The sequence below is a fragment of the Alexandromys fortis genome, unplaced genomic scaffold (assembly GCF_014885135.2).
Source record: "Alexandromys fortis isolate MF-2015 unplaced genomic scaffold, M_Fortis_MF-2015_v1.1 scaffold_42, whole genome shotgun sequence".
Classification (NCBI taxonomy): domain Eukaryota; kingdom Metazoa; phylum Chordata; class Mammalia; order Rodentia; family Cricetidae; genus Alexandromys; species Alexandromys fortis.
The window spans coordinates 491946-509927 of NW_026067934.1; the positions used below are offsets into that span (position 1 = coordinate 491946).

At 45.3% G+C, this 17982-nt stretch overlaps 1 protein-coding gene across 3 annotated transcripts; it reads right to left on the minus strand.

Moving 5' to 3' along the window:
• Positions 1 to 3575: 3575 nt before the first annotated feature.
• On the minus strand, positions 3576 to 17866 carry LOC126504033 (cytochrome P450 4F4). Of its 3 annotated transcripts, none has more exons than XM_050146026.1 (13): positions 17657 to 17866; positions 17264 to 17462; positions 15539 to 15683; positions 13855 to 13908; positions 13637 to 13764; positions 11651 to 11772; positions 9167 to 9437; positions 7227 to 7293; positions 6904 to 7033; positions 4937 to 5070; positions 4784 to 4848; positions 4558 to 4640; positions 3576 to 4180 (listed from the first exon to the last, which is right to left on the minus strand). In XM_050146026.1, exons 2-13 carry the CDS (start codon positions 17459 to 17461, stop codon positions 4009 to 4011), a joined length of 1569 nt encoding a protein of 522 aa, XP_050001983.1. In that variant the 5' UTR covers position 17462; positions 17657 to 17866; the 3' UTR covers positions 3576 to 4008. The 3 variants fall into 3 exon arrangements, with proteins under 3 accessions (XP_050001983.1, XP_050001984.1, XP_050001985.1); XM_050146027.1 differs by having other exon boundaries at positions 17624 to 17866; XM_050146028.1 differs by lacking the exon at positions 13855 to 13908.
• Between the last annotated feature and the right edge of the window lie 116 nt (positions 17867 to 17982).

The window sequence follows — 17982 nt, forward strand, 5'->3', positions numbered from 1 at the left end:
CAGCATCATGCAGTTCTTTGATTACTATAGCTCTGTATTACAGCTTGAAATCAGGGAGTCTGTATGTAGAAGAATAAAAATATATCCATATTTATCACCTCAACATAAAACCAGGCAAAGGACACTGTCAATAGAACAAAATGAAAGCTTACAAAATGCAAAAATATTTTCCTTAACACTATATCCAATGGAGGGTTAATATCCAAAATACATTAAAAAAAAACTCAAGAAACTAAACACCAACAAACCACTCTGCTCACATACCCCATTTAAGTGCTCTGTAGCAAGAACTCTTGAAAGATCCAGAGCTGCCAGCATGAACTGTGAAATTTCTGCTGCCAATGGTGAGTCAGGAAGCCTTCTCTTAAAAGAATCGCTCCTCTGCTCACCGCCAGCAAACAGAGCCTATCTGAAAATATGTGGCTACCAAGAAGCTCCAACTAATTCCCATTTTTGTGGGTCTAGCAGCCTTTTCTAACTTTTCTTAGGCTTTATGAGAATGTATGTTGCTGAACATTGGGTTCCATTATGTAAAAGGAGACTGCTTTTGTTTCTTGGCCACCTAGACCCTAAACAATCACAAAAATATATTAATTATATATATTTTGACTAACAGCTCAGGGATATTCCTAGCTAGCACATTTTAAGTTAATCCATTCTATTATTTTATATTTTACCATGAAGCCGGTGGTTTGTTACCTTGCATCTTGCTTCTTGGGTGGCTACATGGCATCTGCCTGACTCTGCCTTCTTTCTCCCTGCATTCAGTTTAGTTTTCCTGCCTAGCTATATTCTGACCTGCCATAGTTCAAAACAACTTCTTTATTAACCAATGGTAATAAAACATATTCACAGCATAAAATGGGGAATCCCACATCACACACCTTTGAAGGAGCTCACTAGGTCCCTGTCCTTTTGGGGTTGTGACTTTAGTGGGATAGGGGACATTGCTGGATGAGTTATTCACGTGACAATGTGTTGAGCACTACAGTGGAAGAAGAGGTGTCAGAGCCCCACAGGACATCCCTGAGTGCCAGGAGCATGGGTTGCTCATGAGGTCATACTCTGCAAGACAGAGTGTCACAGTACTGTCTGTAGCAGTTGACTCTGGGACTTTTGCGTCCTGGGAAAACAGAGGGAACTCTCCAGTACTTAACTGTAGGTCTTCCTTGTAGTTTAGGCTGGAATCTAGGCAGAAAAACCACCTGGGGAACCATCATTGCTCTGGTGTGGGTAGCACGGTTTCTCCATCTTAACCTGGGGCTGTGTATGCATCAGCCTCAGTTGTCTGCATCTCTGTGGCTGGTCCTCAGAGGCTCTGTAATTTGAGCAAATGAAGTGGAGACTGGAATTGTCTGTCAACTTTTAATGAGTCCCCAGGTGCCACTAAAAATCGCCCTGCTGGGAGCCCTGGCAAAACTTGGAATTGGTTTCCTGGGGACTGTTATTGTAAGGAAGTTTGGTAGTCTGTAAGATGTCCCATATGACTATTTAAAGCCAGTGAAAACAATTGAACTTTGTTCTAATGTGTCCTCCAGGGCAGAAGCCCAGGGGCTTTGCCTGATGGGCATGGAAGTTTCTAAGCAGGGTTAGAGATGGCAGGTTCTTACAGAGCACTGTAACTGCTGGCACATGGATGCCAGGGCATCACCTCAGCTGGAGTCTCCTGGGCCTTTTGTGTTTAAACTGTGACCCAGCTGAGAAGTATTTCTGTTCATGCTTTTCTTTTATTGTGTGGTGTTAGGGATGGAACTCTTTGGCAAACACTTTAGTATCAAGACACATGCTGAGTTATATTCAACTACTTAAACATGATCAATTGTCATGGACTGGCCTCAACAAACATATCTCTTGCCAGGGTAGGGGTATGAGGTTTTATAAATATTAGTAAAGATAAGGAAAATGTGGTACATTTACACAATGGAGTACTACACAGCAGAAAAAATAACAACATCTTGAATTTTGCAGGAAAATGGATCAAGCTAGAAAACATTATTTTGAATGAGGGAACCCAGACACAGAAAGACAATTATCATATGTACTCACTCATAGGTAGTTTTTAAACATAAAGCAAAGAAATACAGCCTACAAACCATAATCCCAGAGAACTTAGACAATAGTGCTGACACTAAGAGAGACTTACATAGATACATGGGAAGTAGAAAGTAGAAAAAGACAAGATCTCCTGAGTAAATTGGGAGCATGGGGACCTTGGAGGAAGATTAAATGGGGAAAGGGAGAGGCAAGAGGGGAGCAGAGAAAAATGTAGAGCTCATTAAATATCAATAAAAATGTATTAAAAAATAAAAAAAATATTAGTAAAGAATATTAAGACACGTGTGAAAATAATAAGACAGAAACCAAAGAAAGTACTGGGAGGGCGTTCCAGTGAATCCTGAAATCATTTGCTTTATTTTTTCATAGCTTTTATACCCAATATAAACAGGGAGTGGGAAGGATGTAACAAAAGACTTTATTAACATGATACAAAGGACAGCTCAAACAGTAAATCGCTTTAACACTTTGAGACATCAAATCATTACCATTCTATTGTTTAGGCAGTGAAGCTGCTTTAGACAATGTATCCTGTAGGCAACCACTCCCCGGTGACCTCATCGTTACAAAAGAAGGAGCAGAAGTACACTTCCATATCCTGACCACCTGTGAGGATGGCATGGACCTACCTGGAAGAGCTATCTTAATGTCAAAAAAATCAGGTAATTACATCCTGAATTGGCATGTGCAACTATACTCGTCAACCACTTAGAGCAACCTCCAACTCTCTGACCGTCAGACAAGGTGGAAATAGGCTCACATTTTTGGGCCTCCACAATTAGTAGCCAGGCATTACTACAATAATCAGATTAGGGATCAAGAACAATTGTGATCCCTATACTAAATTTTGCAGTACACAGCATGCAAAAACAGAGAGGAATGGGTGGGGGGGGTCGTTTTCTCCAATAGTGTAGTCAATGATTAGTTACCCATGCTCTAATAAATAAATGACTTCATATCCATGTTCACTAAAGCAATCCCAACAAAGCTCAATGAATCATTAAAGGAAAACAATACCAAAAAACAGACATGGCATTGCCACTGTGAGGATCCCAAGTGAGGATCTGCCTACTGTCCTTTGAGTTATTGAAGGTGTTCTAGGAAAAAAGTATATATCCTACACTCTGCTTAAACGTCTATATCTTAGAAATGTCTGTGCTTTCTGTTCTCTCCAGCTGCTGTGAGTAGTAAGGGAAATGTGAGCAGAAGAAGATCAAAAGAAAGGCAATAACAAGTACCTCAGGAGAGCTGCAGTACTGAAGTGAAGTTATTAATCTGTGGTATGAAAAGACAGTGTAGTAAGAGGACAAACCTCTCCCAGATGCAACACCTACACAAAATTCTTCAATTAAGGAAATGAGCATTTGGAAGACCAATAAATCAGCCTGCCTTCATCTTATGGTACTGGCACACACACACACACACACACACACACACACACACACACACACACACCACAGACAGACACAAAAGAAAAGAAAAAAGAAAAGGAAAAGAAAAGAAAACCCGGCAACAAATGCTTGACTTGTTAGGTTTAATAAACCGAGAAATGTAGTTTCCACACACTGCAGAATCCCAGAACTAGAGAAGTTTGGGGAGTAGAATGGAGGTCAAGGCGATGGGTATGTGCCTCAGTTTAAAAGGTTTTCTGAGCTCGAGACTGGCCTCCATCCTGCCCAGACACTTCCCCTTAGCTGTCTATTGTTCAAGAGATTAAGTCCTGCTAGGCTGGAGGACAATGCAGGGCCTGTGAACAGCCAGAGGAAGTCAGTGGTCTTGGCCCAAGGACTTCTCAGCCTCATCCCTCCCCCAGACCCCAAATGTTGGTTCCCTGTTGTCCTCCAGCGCCTCCTGCTGGTATTCGACGAGCCTCCAGCACAGGCGACTGCTCTTTTTATTTTGGGATCTACAGAGGTAGGTGGATGGGTGGGATGATCCATCCAAGCTTAGTGGTCACTGTGGGCTCAATGGCTCCACCCGCAACCACAGCCCTCCCTCGGCGCGCAGGATCAGCTCCGGCTGCCTGCGCGGCTCCTGGTCGTCGGGCAGGACGCGGAAGCGCAGCAGTGTGAGCGCCAGCGCCACCTTCATCTCGTTCATGGCGAAAGTCTGTCCTATGCAGTTCCTGCGGGAGGGCGGGGTGGGAACTTTGTATCCGGCATCTCATTCTGGACCCAGCTATCACTGAAACCTGACCTAGGTACCTGATCCGCCAGCTGGAGGAGCACCCAAGGAGAACTAACATATTCGGGATTTCTCGTCTACATCTAGATTCTGTATCCCCTGAACCTCAGTCAGACTCAGAGGCCAACTGAAACTATCAGCTGGGTGGCGCGTGAGCACAGGGCTGTGGTTCTTGGACCTTCCCAACCCTGACACTGCACATCTTTGCTTAACCTGCGACTATGCAGAAACGAGACCTAGATCCTGACTGTCCCAAATTGCCATCTTCTCCATCTTTCCTAAACCTTTGCCCCATCACCTCAAGCCCTCTGGCCTCACCTGGGCCCAGCAGAGAAGGGAATAAAAGCCAGGGGTGACCTGTCCTTGATGTTCTCTGGATCAAAGCGGAAGGGGTCATAAACCTGAAAGAGACAATGAATGGCATCTCCAAGCACAGAGTCCTGAGTGTGGTAGGGAAGGGAAGTTCTGATTTCCCCAGCTAAAACCTGCTCCTTCCGCAGGGATCATTGTGGAGAAAAAGAATGGGGAGGGGCGGTTGCAGCACCTCAGGTTCAGGCCACACAGTTGGGTTGTGGTGGGTCCCGAAAATACTGATCATGCAGACGACACCTGTAATGAAGTGGGACCATGGGGTTAGCCAGCTGCTGGATAAACTTTACTGTGTGCCCAGGTCCCTCCTTCTCTGTCCCGTGGGCACCTTTAGGGATGACCCGGCCATCTGGGAGACCAACGTCCTGGGTGCAGCGGCGGGAGATGACTGTAACCGGAGGATGCAGGCGCAGACTCTCCTTGATGCACATGGTCAGGAAGGGCAGCTGGGCCAGGTCGTCCCTGAGGAAGCCAACACACAATTACCAGGACTGAAACAGAGACCATCAGGTCCTGTGTTGCCCACGTAACCTTTCCCCACAGTCTTAAACTATCCCCATGAAAAGAAGAGACTTAGGAATGTAGTGGATAGAATTTAACCAGGTATCTTTAGAAACTTTTTCTGAAGTAAACATGTACAAATGTCTACCATAAAAAAGGAACTCAAAAATGCCTTTTAAAAAGAAATTTTCCTTTGGTAAGGCCAAAATCAAAGAACTAAGAGACAACACAGATATCATGTTTGCCTTTTTTTTTTTCTTGGCTGTCCTGGAAGTCAATCTGTAGACCAGGCTGGCCTCACAGTCACAGATCCACCTGCCTCTGCCTCTAGAACCTCTAGAGTGCTGGGACTGAAGGCCGAGCCACCACTGCCTGGCGGTGCTTGCTCTTTATCTCCTTTCTCTCTCTGCTCTGCTGCCTCTGTTTGAGTCTCTCCCTCCCCGCTCACATCCTTGTATCCACACTGTCTTCTTTTTTCCTCTGTTCCACCCTGCTCCTTCACAGGCAAGTTCTCCGTCCTCTCTCTTTTCATTTCTTCCCTTTCTCCTCCCTCCTTTCATTCTCCAACTTCTTTTTCCCCGTTCCCCCTCCTCCCTATTCCCACCTCACTTCCTTCTTTCTCTTACACTCTCCCTATGCTTTTCTCACAACCCTATCTTTGCTATTTCTCCTTTTTTTCTATTCCCCTTCTCTTTCCAATCCCCCTCCCCCTCGTTGTGTAACAAATTTGTCCAAACTAAGACATTCCACCCCAGGGGGAGCTCCAAAAGACTCAGGTCATACACAAAACTTCCCAGGCTCAAGGTATGAACAACTCACAAGTCTTAGGAAATTCCTGAAACCTAAACGATCCTCAAGGTTAAGTAAAAAGTAATAACTGCTGGACAGAGAGCTCCGGGAATGCAGCTTTTTTGAGTCCTCATCCACATTAGGGTGGGGTTTTCAGCTGAAAATAACCCCTCACTCAAGCTGATGTGAGACATTCTAATAAACTCCTTGTTTCACTAAATTGGTTTTTCATAGAATCATTTCTTTGGTCTGTTGTCCAGGAGACAAATAGACTTTTGCTCACATCTTCCCAAGAGAAGTCACACAGCACCACTCCTCTTGTCTCTACCCTTTCCCACCACCTCTGCTTCTCCTCACTGTACCCGAGTCCCAGCTGGCTCTCTCCTCCTCCCCACTGAGGGTTCTAGATGGAAACAGATCCTTTAACCCAGCCTCGCTTCTCTTGCTCTAAATCTCACAGCTGCCAGTGTGTCCCGGGAATGCCCTGATGCAGGGCTGTTCTCCAGTCAGGCTTGGAGCTCCTGACAGCATTTCCTTCAGCTGCGTCCTTAGCACAGGAGAGCTGCTCATAAAGTTGTCGTGAGAAGGCATTATGGGAGGATTTGCTGAGCAGAAGCGTGAATGATGCAACAGATTCCACAGCGCACTGACAACGACTTTTGCCCCCATGTGTCCCTTATGAATTCCTATTCCCGCAGGAAATAGGGAACAGAAGAGCAGACAGAGAGGTAAGACAATGAAGCATGTTATATGAGACAGGGGGAAGAGGAAGGAGAGTTTACATACATCGATTTTCTGCAAAGTGACATCATCTACCCTTACACACGACTGGATTGTCAGTAATTCTCTTAGAAGTTCAAATCCTTCTGTCTCAAAGCACAAAACTTCTTCTTTTTAGTGAGCACTGTTCTCACCATTAAATAATGGAAGAATCAGCAAAGAGCCCCTCTGCCTCCCGAGGAGTGGAGCCAGGAGAAGGACGCATTAATATATTAATATGCTCACCACTCAATCTCTGTAGACTCGCGGTTCTTCAGCAGCTCCCGCACCTCCTGTCGGCAGCGCTCCTGGTATTCCGGGTGCCTCGCCAGGTTGTACAGGATCCAGGAGAGCCCACTGGCTGTGGTGTCATGACCTGAGGGGCAGATAGGTGGGCTTGGGTCTCAGAGTCACTTCAACACCACAAAGTGGGCAGCAGCCAGGTAGGAAGGGGCCCAGGAAGGATAAGAAAAAAGGGAAGACAGATGATTGTGGGATTTTAGGGTCCATTCAATGTTCCCGAAATGAAGACTACTGCTCCCTCTATGGTCCCACACTGGGACCCTCACCCTCAAACATGAAGGTGTCAGCCTCTGCTCTGATGTCCTCATCCGACAGCTGCTTTCCATCTTCATCCTGGAGACAATGCCAGACTCCAGATCACGGTAGATCACAACAGTTCTGAATCTACGTCTAACCCGAGATAGCTCTTTAAGATCCATATACCAAGCCCACTGCGCCTCTGTACCTCTCTTGATCATCATCACAGTTCCTCACACCCCAGGGACAGTTCTTGACTGGGCTCTTTCCTGTTTGTTTTTGAAATTGGTGACTACTGGCTAGATCACAATTTCTCTATGTAACCTTGCATATAGGACGATTGCACGACAGCATTCCTTTGAAACTGGAGAATAAACATTACCCTCAAGACACTGCATCTTCTCCTAGGAGGGAGTAGAACTCTCTCTGTCAATCCTTCCATAACTGTTTGATAGGAATAGAGTCTACCTTGTCAGCAAGGGCAATGTTACCCGCTTTGGCACAGAAAGGGTTGAACTGACAGGATAGACAGTGACAACATGACAATGTGTGGATGGAGATGATGTCTTCTTACATATGACCACTAACTAGACTTCTCCTCTTTTTCTTTCACTTTCAAATATCTTTCATATGTTTTCCTCCCCTGGCCGCTCTTATCCTGCATTCAATTCCCACTGTACTCGCTTGTTTCATTCTTGGGTGTTACATGCAGAAAAATTTATCTTATCTCCTCTGGAGGTTCTTAGGATTACATACCTGTAGAATTTACCTGTGATTGGAGAAAACTTGCTTACATTACAGAACAAAGTCTTCCCTCAAAGTGCAAAATTACATGTTCATGAAAATGCAGTAATGAAACGAGTTAGTTTGCACACTCAAAAATTAATTTAAAATGTCCCCTCATGCTTATTTGTCTCTTATTCTCTTACCCTCTCAACATTAATTCTTCCCTACACTCCCCTCTCCTCTTCTTCTCTCCTTGTCCTTCTCCCCTTTCACCTCTCTCCTTTTGCATCTGTTCATACTCCCTGAAACAAAGAAGGCACAGATGTGCCAACTCTGCTGTGAAACTTGAGAGATTCGTAATGTATGGGCTTTCCTCCTGGGGTGTAAAATCTTCTGGACACACCTGATGTAAAATCATGACATCACCTGAGAAGGGAGGAGCTGCGCATAGGAAGCCATTCTTACAATCCTAATCTGGCTGCTGGTGTTATTGAGGATAACAGATGGGCTGCCCTGGCCTGTAGGTGCACAGTTCTAGGCATACATACAGACTTGAATATGATTTCGCAACCACACATTAAGTTACAAAGAGAGTGAAGTCTTACGTCCTTCAGTTTCAGATCGGGCAGGCATATGCTGACCGGACACTGATTTTATCTCTATAATATCTCTTTCTAGCTTGCCCCTCTTTTCCTCACATGCCTTCCATGGCCACTAGGTATTTCAACATCAAGCCTCAAATCTGAAATGTCTTTTTATTCCAATCCCATATTTGACTCCATCATTCATCCTACCACTTAAAGCCAGGATGTAACAAATGCATGTAGCCCCATGACTTGGAAAGTTGGGATAGGAGGATCCGTTCACTAGCAACACAGTGAGACTGACCTCTAAAAATGCTAACTAGACCTAAGTGATGTGGCACACATCTGTGATTCCAGAAAGTGCAAGGTGAGGGAAGGAAGAACACGAGATTGAGGTCAGTCAGGGCTGTTTAGTGAGACTCTATCTAAAACTTATGCCCACAAACAAAAAAATAGCTATTTAATGATTTAACAATTTAATAATTTTTTGAGATAGGGTTTCACCATGTAGACTTGGCTGGCCTGGAATTCAATATATAGATCAGGCTGGCCTCAAACTCTTCCTGCCACTACCTCTGGAGTGCTGGAATTAAAGATGTGCACCATCATGTTTAATGAATTAAGTTTAAACAGCTCCATTCCACCTCTTGAGAACCCACCTTGGCCAGCAGCAACACATCAATGAAATCCAAAGTCTTGGACTTGGCCTTGGCCTTGAGGACATCATCACCATCCTTACTGGGAAGAACGCGTCGCCGATCCTGGATGACAGCGTCTGTGAAGTCGTGCACCAGGCGGCAGGCCTTACGGAAGCGCATCCCATTAGGGGTGAGCTGATAAAGTGAGTCTACGTGCAGAAGCAACTGCTGGAACCGTTTGGACACTAAAGCACTGAGTTCCAAGATGGCAGAAATATACTCACTGGACTTTCTGTACGAGTAGAGCATGAGGAGAAGAAACACAGCTCAGCCCAACTGGAGCCCAAGAAGCATCTCTCAACTACAAATGCGAATTACTTGCCAACAAGATATTCAGTCGTCAGAAACAGGTGGCCACACAAATACATGCCTGCCATTAGTCATAAGATTTGACTATAAAGTCTCTTATCTCTCTGCATCCCATCCTCATGAGCCTCCATGTCTCAAGGCATCTGGAGTACAGCACAGACATCATGCCCCTCATTTCTCTCTGACCCTAGATCTAGTTCTGACCCACCTGCTTCCCAGTACTTTCCACTAGTTAAGACCTTATTTTCTTCCAGTCTCCTACAGGGCTCCTGCTTTCAGTGACAATTTCACCTTGTTTCTACAAGACAGTCAGTGTCTACAAATCTCTGATATGATCATGTCCATTTACTGTGGTTCGGGGCTGTTTCCCAAATGTCCATCTCTGTGGCTGTTAGAAAATGGCAGAACCATTAAGAAATAAAACTTAATAGAAGCTGGCTAGGCCATTATAAGTGTGCCTTGGAGAGGATGTTAGGACCTGGTCTTTTACTCTCTCTCTCTCTCTCTCTCTCTCTCTCTCTCTCTCTCTCTCTTTCTCTGCTCCCCAACTGTCATGAAACAAACTTTTTTTTCTAACACATGCTTCCACCAAAACAACAGAGTCAAAGAACCATCAACAAGGCCAGGTGGTGGTGGCACACACCTTTAATCCTAGCACTTGGGAGGCAGAGGCAGGTCTCTGTGAGTTCAAGCTCAGCCTGGTCTACAAAGCACGTTCCAGGATTGTTACACAGAGAAACCCTGTCTCAAACAAACAAGCAAACAAACAAACAAACAACAAAATGAAAAAAGAAACCATCAACGAAAGTCTATGAAACTATGAGTCAAAATTAAATCCATCTTCTGATTAAGTGAACACAGTAACAGAAGTGACTACAAATGCAAATACCTTTGGTAGAAAGTATAGGAGAAAGTCCCACCTTTGGCTTTTGTGTCCTTATAGTTTAGCTCCTATGTTGGTGTATACTGATTGTTGACTTGAAAAGATCTAGAATTACCTTGTAGACAAATTTCTGAGCATACCTGGATTCTCTAGATTGGCTTAATTGAGGTGGGAATACTTGTCTTAATAAGGGCAGCACTGTGTCATGGCTGGGCTTTCAGAAGACACCAAAAGGAGAAAGCTAGTTAGTGTAACCATTCACGGCCCTCTGCTTCCTGACTGTGGATGCCATGTGACTATCACCCTCACACTCCTACACCAGTAAGTTCCCTACAGTGATGGACTTCCCCTCAACTTCAACCCAAAACAAAGCCTTCATTCTTTAATTTTTGTTGTATAAACAAGAAACACAAGTAATGTGCAAATTGGTACCAGAAGTGGGGTCATAACTATAAAACCCCTGAATAAGTGATTCTTAGGCCTTTGAAACTTGTTCTGTAGAAGGAATGTAGAAGAATTTGAAATGCTGAGCCAGAAAAGCCCTTAAATTCTGTAAGCGGAACTTAAAGGAAAATTCTGATAGGAGTTTGGTAGATCAGAATGTGAGAAAAAAAATACAGACAATGGAGACCTAGATCATGTGGGGTTTTCATGAAGGGGGAGACTCTGTCGAAGCTAGAATAGATTCCATCCTTGCTACTTTTCTGGCAACAAATTTGGCTTCTTTCTACCCATGTCCTAAGAACTTGTATGGGGTGACAAAAGGTGTTAGACCTTTAGAGTGAGGACAATTTCAAGATAGCATAGTATTCAGGATATGGAATGGCTTCTCTCTGCCCGTTTTCATATATACAATGGGGAGCAGGTTTCAGACCACACAAAAAGGAGAAAACTAGTTGAGCACAAAGCTTTGCTTCCTGACTGCAAACACAGTATAGCCAGCCTGTTGCCCTGCTTTCCTTGCCATGATGGAGCTTCCCTCAAAGTGACCTGAAATAAACTCTTCCTTAAATTGCTTCTATCAGCTATTTTGTTGCAGCAATGAGGAAAGTATCTAATCCAGTGTCAACCTACCAATCTCATGTCTAAGGTGCCTCCTCCATGCCAGATTTACATGATCTACTACCCATCTGCATCCCTGAATCTTGTTCTAAATCACGTCTTCCAGGGAGTCCCCTCTTTTCCTACTGCTAGCCATAGCTCTCACACCTCCTCCCTTAGGTCTATGTTCTCGGGCGAATGGGGGAACTCACTCTTGGCAGTTGCTATCAAAGCTGAAGACACATTTCTGCAGACTGTCCAAGGTCATGAGGCTGATGTTCTCAAACATATCCAGACGGGCGCTGCCACCTGAGGCCAGGCGCTTCCACTTGGCCTTTACAGAAAAGAAACAGTATCATGATCGGGGTTCAGCTCCTTGAGACTCTGCCCAACCACAGCCACAGGAATGGATACCCCAAATCAGACTCCCAAGTTTCTGCTCCAGACATTGACCCCAGGATAACCAGGCTTGGGTGAAACTGTTATGTTGGAGAGGAAGACCTAAGGCTGAGGATCAGGAGGTGTGAGTTAAAGTCTCATCTCTGATGTCCATGCTCTGTGCACCCAAAGTCAGCTCATTGCCCTCTGTTTCACATGCCATGTCTTGAGCAAGAAGTTGATCTGTGTCTGATAAATCATGATGGAGCTCACAAGCCACTATTTGTAGATCATTTACTATCTGGGCATAGTGGGACAAGTTCCTTTATCCTTTCAAACCTCAGGTTCACCCTAATGAGGAAAATGCAGTCTCTATCTTACAGGTTTGATAAAAATTTAATTTGTGGCATAAATTATGGAATTAGATCATGACCATCAGCTCCAGAAGTGCTATGAATGCAATAATAATCTTGAGTATAATAAGTCAGGCTCAAAGCTATCTCTATGTTGAGTATGGCAGACTTCCATTGTTTTCTATATATTCTTACTAAATATTCCAAACATAAACCATCCCAATATTCCTTTTCTTTTTTGGTTTTGCAAGATAGGGTTTCTCTGTGTAGCCCTTGGCTGTCCTGGAACTCACTGCTTAGAGCACGCTGGCCTTGAATTCACAGAGCTCTGCCTCTGCCTGTCTCTGTCTCCCACATGCTGGGATTAAAGGCATGTGTCACCACTCCCAGGCTCATTCCAATGTTCTTAACGTGGACTATTTCATATATACTTGCAGAAACCCTTGAGTGATCCAGTGATATTCGCCACGGGCAAATTTCAGGCTTGCTTCAACTTGGCATAAAAGTAGATTCCCTAAAGCTAAGTAATGCAATGTAGGTCATGGGTTGCATCTATTGAAGCCCACCTGTGATGCTCCTATGGGATTTAGATGCTTTCAAGAAAGAACAGATGCTAGGAAGATGCACAATGAGTAACTGGCTATCTTTTGTATTTAAACAAGGAATCTTATATGGTCAACAAGATGAGCAACCAGCAAGCAAGTAGAAAAGAAAACTGTTGGCTCTTTATTTGACACTCGCCCCTGTGCCTATTTTGTTCCTCAACCCAGTGTAACATGCGTTTTCAGCAATGTCCATAACAAAGTTGAGCCTCTATCACCCTTTGCTTTTGTGTTAGATTTATGACTTTAACTACTATAATCTAGGAGAAGCAAAGGAGCTATCACTTCAATGTAACCCAAGCTTCAAGTGACTTCCAGCTTCCCTTCTGTGGAAATGTGTGCCACAGAAGCAAGCCCAGGATGCTTCTAGAGAGAGAGAACCTTAGAGACCAGAGTCCAGTCTGTCCTGATGAGACCACGCTAAGTTATCTTGAAGATGGTCAAGTCCCCAAATCAGAGAGTTATGCTGGTATCAGACAAGCTGAGCCACAGCTTATCATATGCCACAAATGACCTAAACACTGTCCAGAAGAACCAATCCCCTGACCTACATCTCTATTGGCAATATCAGACCTCATTGTTTGCAAACTGGTGTGTGTGGCAGTGCCTCGCTCCTTATTGGCAGTTTCTATATAGTTCTCATGAAATCGTATTTAGTTTTCAGGGCAACCATCTGATAAAAATAGAAACTAACTCTATAAGCACTCACCATGCGGGAAGATACGGCTCTATAGTATCATCTTGGACACAACATGGAGAGACAAATACAATAAAACATGGCCGCAGTATTACCTTGTAGAGTACAGACCAGATCTATCTGAGGCCAAGTCCCTTCTTCCAGAGAAGCTGGGTTCTGGGGACTCACATGCATGATGTTGGTGCTGTCATTGAAAATCTTCACATAGGGCTTCAGGATGTTGAAATGGAAGGCAGGGGTCAGCATACGACGGTGGCGGCTCCACTTGTCACCAGCACTCACCAAGAGCCCGTCCCCTGGGAGGGCAGCATGGCAATGAGCAATGATGGCGTGTCCCCCACCCACCTCCAAGGATGTCCCTGGGCCCTTCATCTACAGCTACTTACCCAGCCAGGGTTTCAGGAAGGTGTAGAAGATTACTTCCTTTGGGGCAACCGCAACTGACATAAAAAGGAATGATCAGGGGCCATGGAGAGTCTAAGACATGAACTTGCAGAGCGTGTGGGCACCTCACTGAGGTGTGTGCATGTTTGCCCCAAACCCAGCAGGGCAGAGTTAGAGAAATGGACATCGGAAGCAGAGAAGAGAAAAAGAAAACCGGATACAAGGTGAGACAGCCTCAACTCACCTTAGGATCCCTTCCCTTGGCTTCAACATAGTCTACCATGTCTGCCCGTCAAGTGTAGCACAACAGTCTACAAACCTAACACAGCTGTCCATCACCGAGTGCTGTGACATCTCCTGACACAAACATGTGTCGTGGACATATATGGGGAAGCATGGGCTAACATGGCTGACACACACATGATCTGCCCTAAATAATCCTATCTACTGCTAAACGGACAGAAATGGTCTGATACATCTCAGCGTGACCCATAGGCAGGTCCCAGACAAGAGTTTAAAATAGTCACAATATTTTCACAGATATGGCATTGGTGTGGTGCAGTCAGACATCAGACCTGCCTCAAACAAGAAATCTGTCATATTTCTATGCCAGTGGGACTCTAGGTAATAAATCCAAATCACCTCCCAAACACTTGTTATTTGGTATCCTTTGCTGAAGAAAAAGAGAAAGATAATTCCAAACAACTGCTTAGGCAAGAAACAGATGTTCTGCAGGTGTCCACAGCTCTCCGTGAGCCCCGGATAGAGCCATAGTCATGATTACACTTGGTTGATACCTGCAACAGTATGAAACACCTCAACCAGATCGTGTTTTGAAAGATTTAGTCCTCAGATGCTGCCTCTATTTTGGAAGATTCTAGACGTTTTAGGAAGTGGAGATTAGCTGGAAAAAGGTCACTGAAGTAAACCCCTGGGAACATATTGAAATGAGTTCCCTCCTCTCCGCTATCCTCCCTCTATCTACCCATGATAATATGTCCATTTCTCTTTTATCATGATGGACTCTGAACCACTATCAAAACCAATCTTTGCCCATTTAAGTTGTGATAACAACAGCAACAAAAAGAGCTGCTACACCGGGTATAATCAGGAGATGGACACATCAGTCAAGCTTCATACTGAAATACCCGTGAGACAGTGGCAAGGGAATCACCAAAGTCCCTCTGCCTGTACCCCAGGAATGTGTACCCGCTGGAGGCAGCACCGAGACCTTAGCAGTGGGCAAACAGGCTGGTTCAATGTTCACCTGGATCAGAAAACAGGAGCCCCTTTGAGGTTTGATGGAAGATGTGGATAACCACCTGCCAGGACTCCATTCACCAGTAGCATACACCCCCAGTGGTGCACACCATGCCGTGGGTGCCCAGGATACCTTCCTCTGAGCTCTGAATGGAGATGAGAAGAAAGAGGTCCTACATTCTCTAGGCTTTCCAATAAAAGAATTACCAAGGCAGCGGGCCAGCGTGAGCCCCGAGAATTCTACCTAGCACTCTCACCCTCTGTGAGCCTTGCTTGGGCTTCCTCCTGACAACTTCAGTGAAAAGTAGAGAAATCCAAGAGAAAGAAGGACTGGGCTGCTTCAGGAATCTCACAGAAGCAAGAATGCGGAGACTAGAAGCCTTCCCTTCCCCCACACTCACACCACCACCAGTTTCCCCCAAGTACCTGAGGCACTGAGGACAGATCGAATGATGTCAGGGTGGCACAGAGTGATGAGCGGGAGGATGGGACCCATCCATGTCCTGAAGCCCTGGGGATAGGTGGCCACCAGCTTAGTCACCTCCTTTAGACCCTGCTCGGTGGGTGGGACCTATAAGCAAGATAGGAGCAGTCACCTCCTGGGATGGTTTGTCGGGGGTCAAGTGAGATGCTCAGAAAGCTGAAACCACATGACTTCCGGGTATCTCCAGGATGGCGTTTCCAGAAGGCATGGGTGTTTTCATCAGCAGTCTCAGTCAGGATGACCCACCTTTCACACGGTGGGCAGCACCATCCATTCCATTGAAGAAGCGTATAGAGCAGTGGCTCTCAACCTTCCTCATGCTGCAATCCTCTCATACAGTTCTTCACGTTGTGGGGTCCTCCAATCATAAAATTATTTTTATTGCTATATCATAACTGTAATTTTGCTACTGTTATGATTTGTAATGTAAATATCTGATCTGCAGGATGTCTAATCTGTGACCACCCCTCCTAAATGGTCTTGATCCTTCTGATTAAGAACCACTGGTATAGAGCAATAGATAGGGAAAGGGAAAATTCACTCCCATCTCCAGACTGGGGTACCCATCTTCTTCTGCCCCCAGACTTAACAGTCCAGGTCCTTGACCTTTGCACTCTAACTCATTCCACAGGATCGCTCCTCCCCTAAGGATCCCCACACAAAGGATGTCAAACTTTTGGTATCAGATTGAATTAAATACAGCCTGACTTCCCAGTCCTCCACTTTGCCGATGGCACATTTTAGCATGCTCAGAATCCATAATTATATAAGCCAGTGACCATACCACAATGTACCCTCTCTCTGCCCTCACCCTCATGTGGATATATACGATACATTATTTAATGATATACATAATGTGTTGTATAGAGCTTATATATCTATTATGTATTTGTCTATATATCCAATTAAATATATATATACTTACATAAATATATGAATAAAATCATGTGTTCTATAATAATGTTTTTATCACTGACACACTGCATATGTGTGTGGCTATGGTCCTATAAGATCATAATGACCTGAAGAATTCCCATGCGTAGTATTTTGTATGGATGGATGGATGTCGTGAGCTTTGCTATTTGCAGATGAAGCAGCCGAGGCCAAGTTATCCTAAGGAGAGGATAGACTTGGTCAAGGTCCAAGGGGTGGGTCTCAAAGGACGGTGTGTGAAAGGGCAAGTGGGTGACTCTTGTTCTGCTAGGGCAGCATGACTCATGGATTCATCTTAGGGGAGAACTGCAAGCTTTAAAAAAGGGGGGGAGGGGGCTTCAGGAACAGAAGGCAGGAAGACAGCCCATAGCTCTTTTATCCTATGTGTGGTGGGAGAGTGATACCAAAGACCAATCCCAGAAAAACACTGAAAACCGGAGATGGACTGACAGAAAAAATGTCACTGACCTTGGACAGGGCTTCTCAGGAGGTCTCAAGTTCACCAGCAGACAATGGGGGAACACAGGGGTCCTCACTCGGTGTGACCCACCCTGGAAACCCCTCAGTGTACACCAGTGTAAGAAATTAATCTAGAGCTAACTCAGGGTGGAAGACCGGAATAAGCGAAAAGCTAGGGAAGGATACTGGAGGACTCGGGGCTACTGCCTCCCTCAGCCCCATTTCTAATGCATTCACTCCTAAATAGGAGAGCCACAGTCTGCTGCCACACTCACCATGCCCAGGTGACCCAAGAACCAATTCCGTTTTGGGGGCTGAGGGAAACCACGAAGATGACGATATGTGCCATAGTAGGTATAGCTCTGAGCCAGGACACGGGCCAAGAGCCAGGAAGTTCCGATGAGCATCACAAGCAGCCATGGTGAGGCTGCCTCCAGGCTCAATCCCAGCCAGGACAGGTCCAACTGTGGCATCCTGTAGGGAGGATGGACAGAGAGATTCAGAGGCTCGGAAGCGGTATGGGGCCCTCAGCGATAGTGGACAGGGGTAGGGACAGTGGGGGCTGTCGGTAGGAGGAGCGGTCCATGGGGAGGAGAGAGGCAGTAAGAAGAGGAGAGACAAGAGTTCCCAAATACCTGAATCATAGTGAGGCTGCCTGGGGCTATTACCTGGAAGTGGACAGAGTCACTGTGGCTTTTGGGTCTCAGACAGCTGGCTAACTAGAGATAAATAGTCAGGCTCAGAGCTCTCTCTAACCCAGTACAGGACCCTACAACTCTACCTCCCTTGGCCTGGCACCTCCTCTCAGGAACAGCCTGTTTCCCAGACTTCTTCACCCTCCTCAAGAGCTCGTTTTATTCCTGGCTTCTGCCCTGGAGGAGGTGATGGGAGGCTGGGCTCAGCTGTGTCAGCCAATCCTTTACTGACTCTTCTGCTTCCTCCCCTCCTGGGAAAATGGCCAAAATGAGGGGTGCTGGTCAGCATGCTACAGAGT

What these genes read in the sequence shown, in the direction of transcription:
- LOC126504033 (XM_050146026.1), bottom strand. Translation starts at nt 17,461, where the DNA reads ATGCCACAGTTGGACCTGTCCTGGCTGGGATTGAGCCTGGAGGCAGCC. An exon ending in TTTGATAGCAACTGCCAAGA is followed by an intron (nt 9,438 to 11,650) that starts GTGAGTTCCCCC and finishes CTACTCGTACAG; the next exon opens with AAAGTCCAGTGAGTATATTT. An exon ending in ATGTGTTGCTGCTGGCCAAG is followed by an intron (nt 7,294 to 9,166) that starts GTGGGTTCTCAA and finishes CATTGTCTCCAG; the next exon opens with GATGAAGATGGAAAGCAGCT.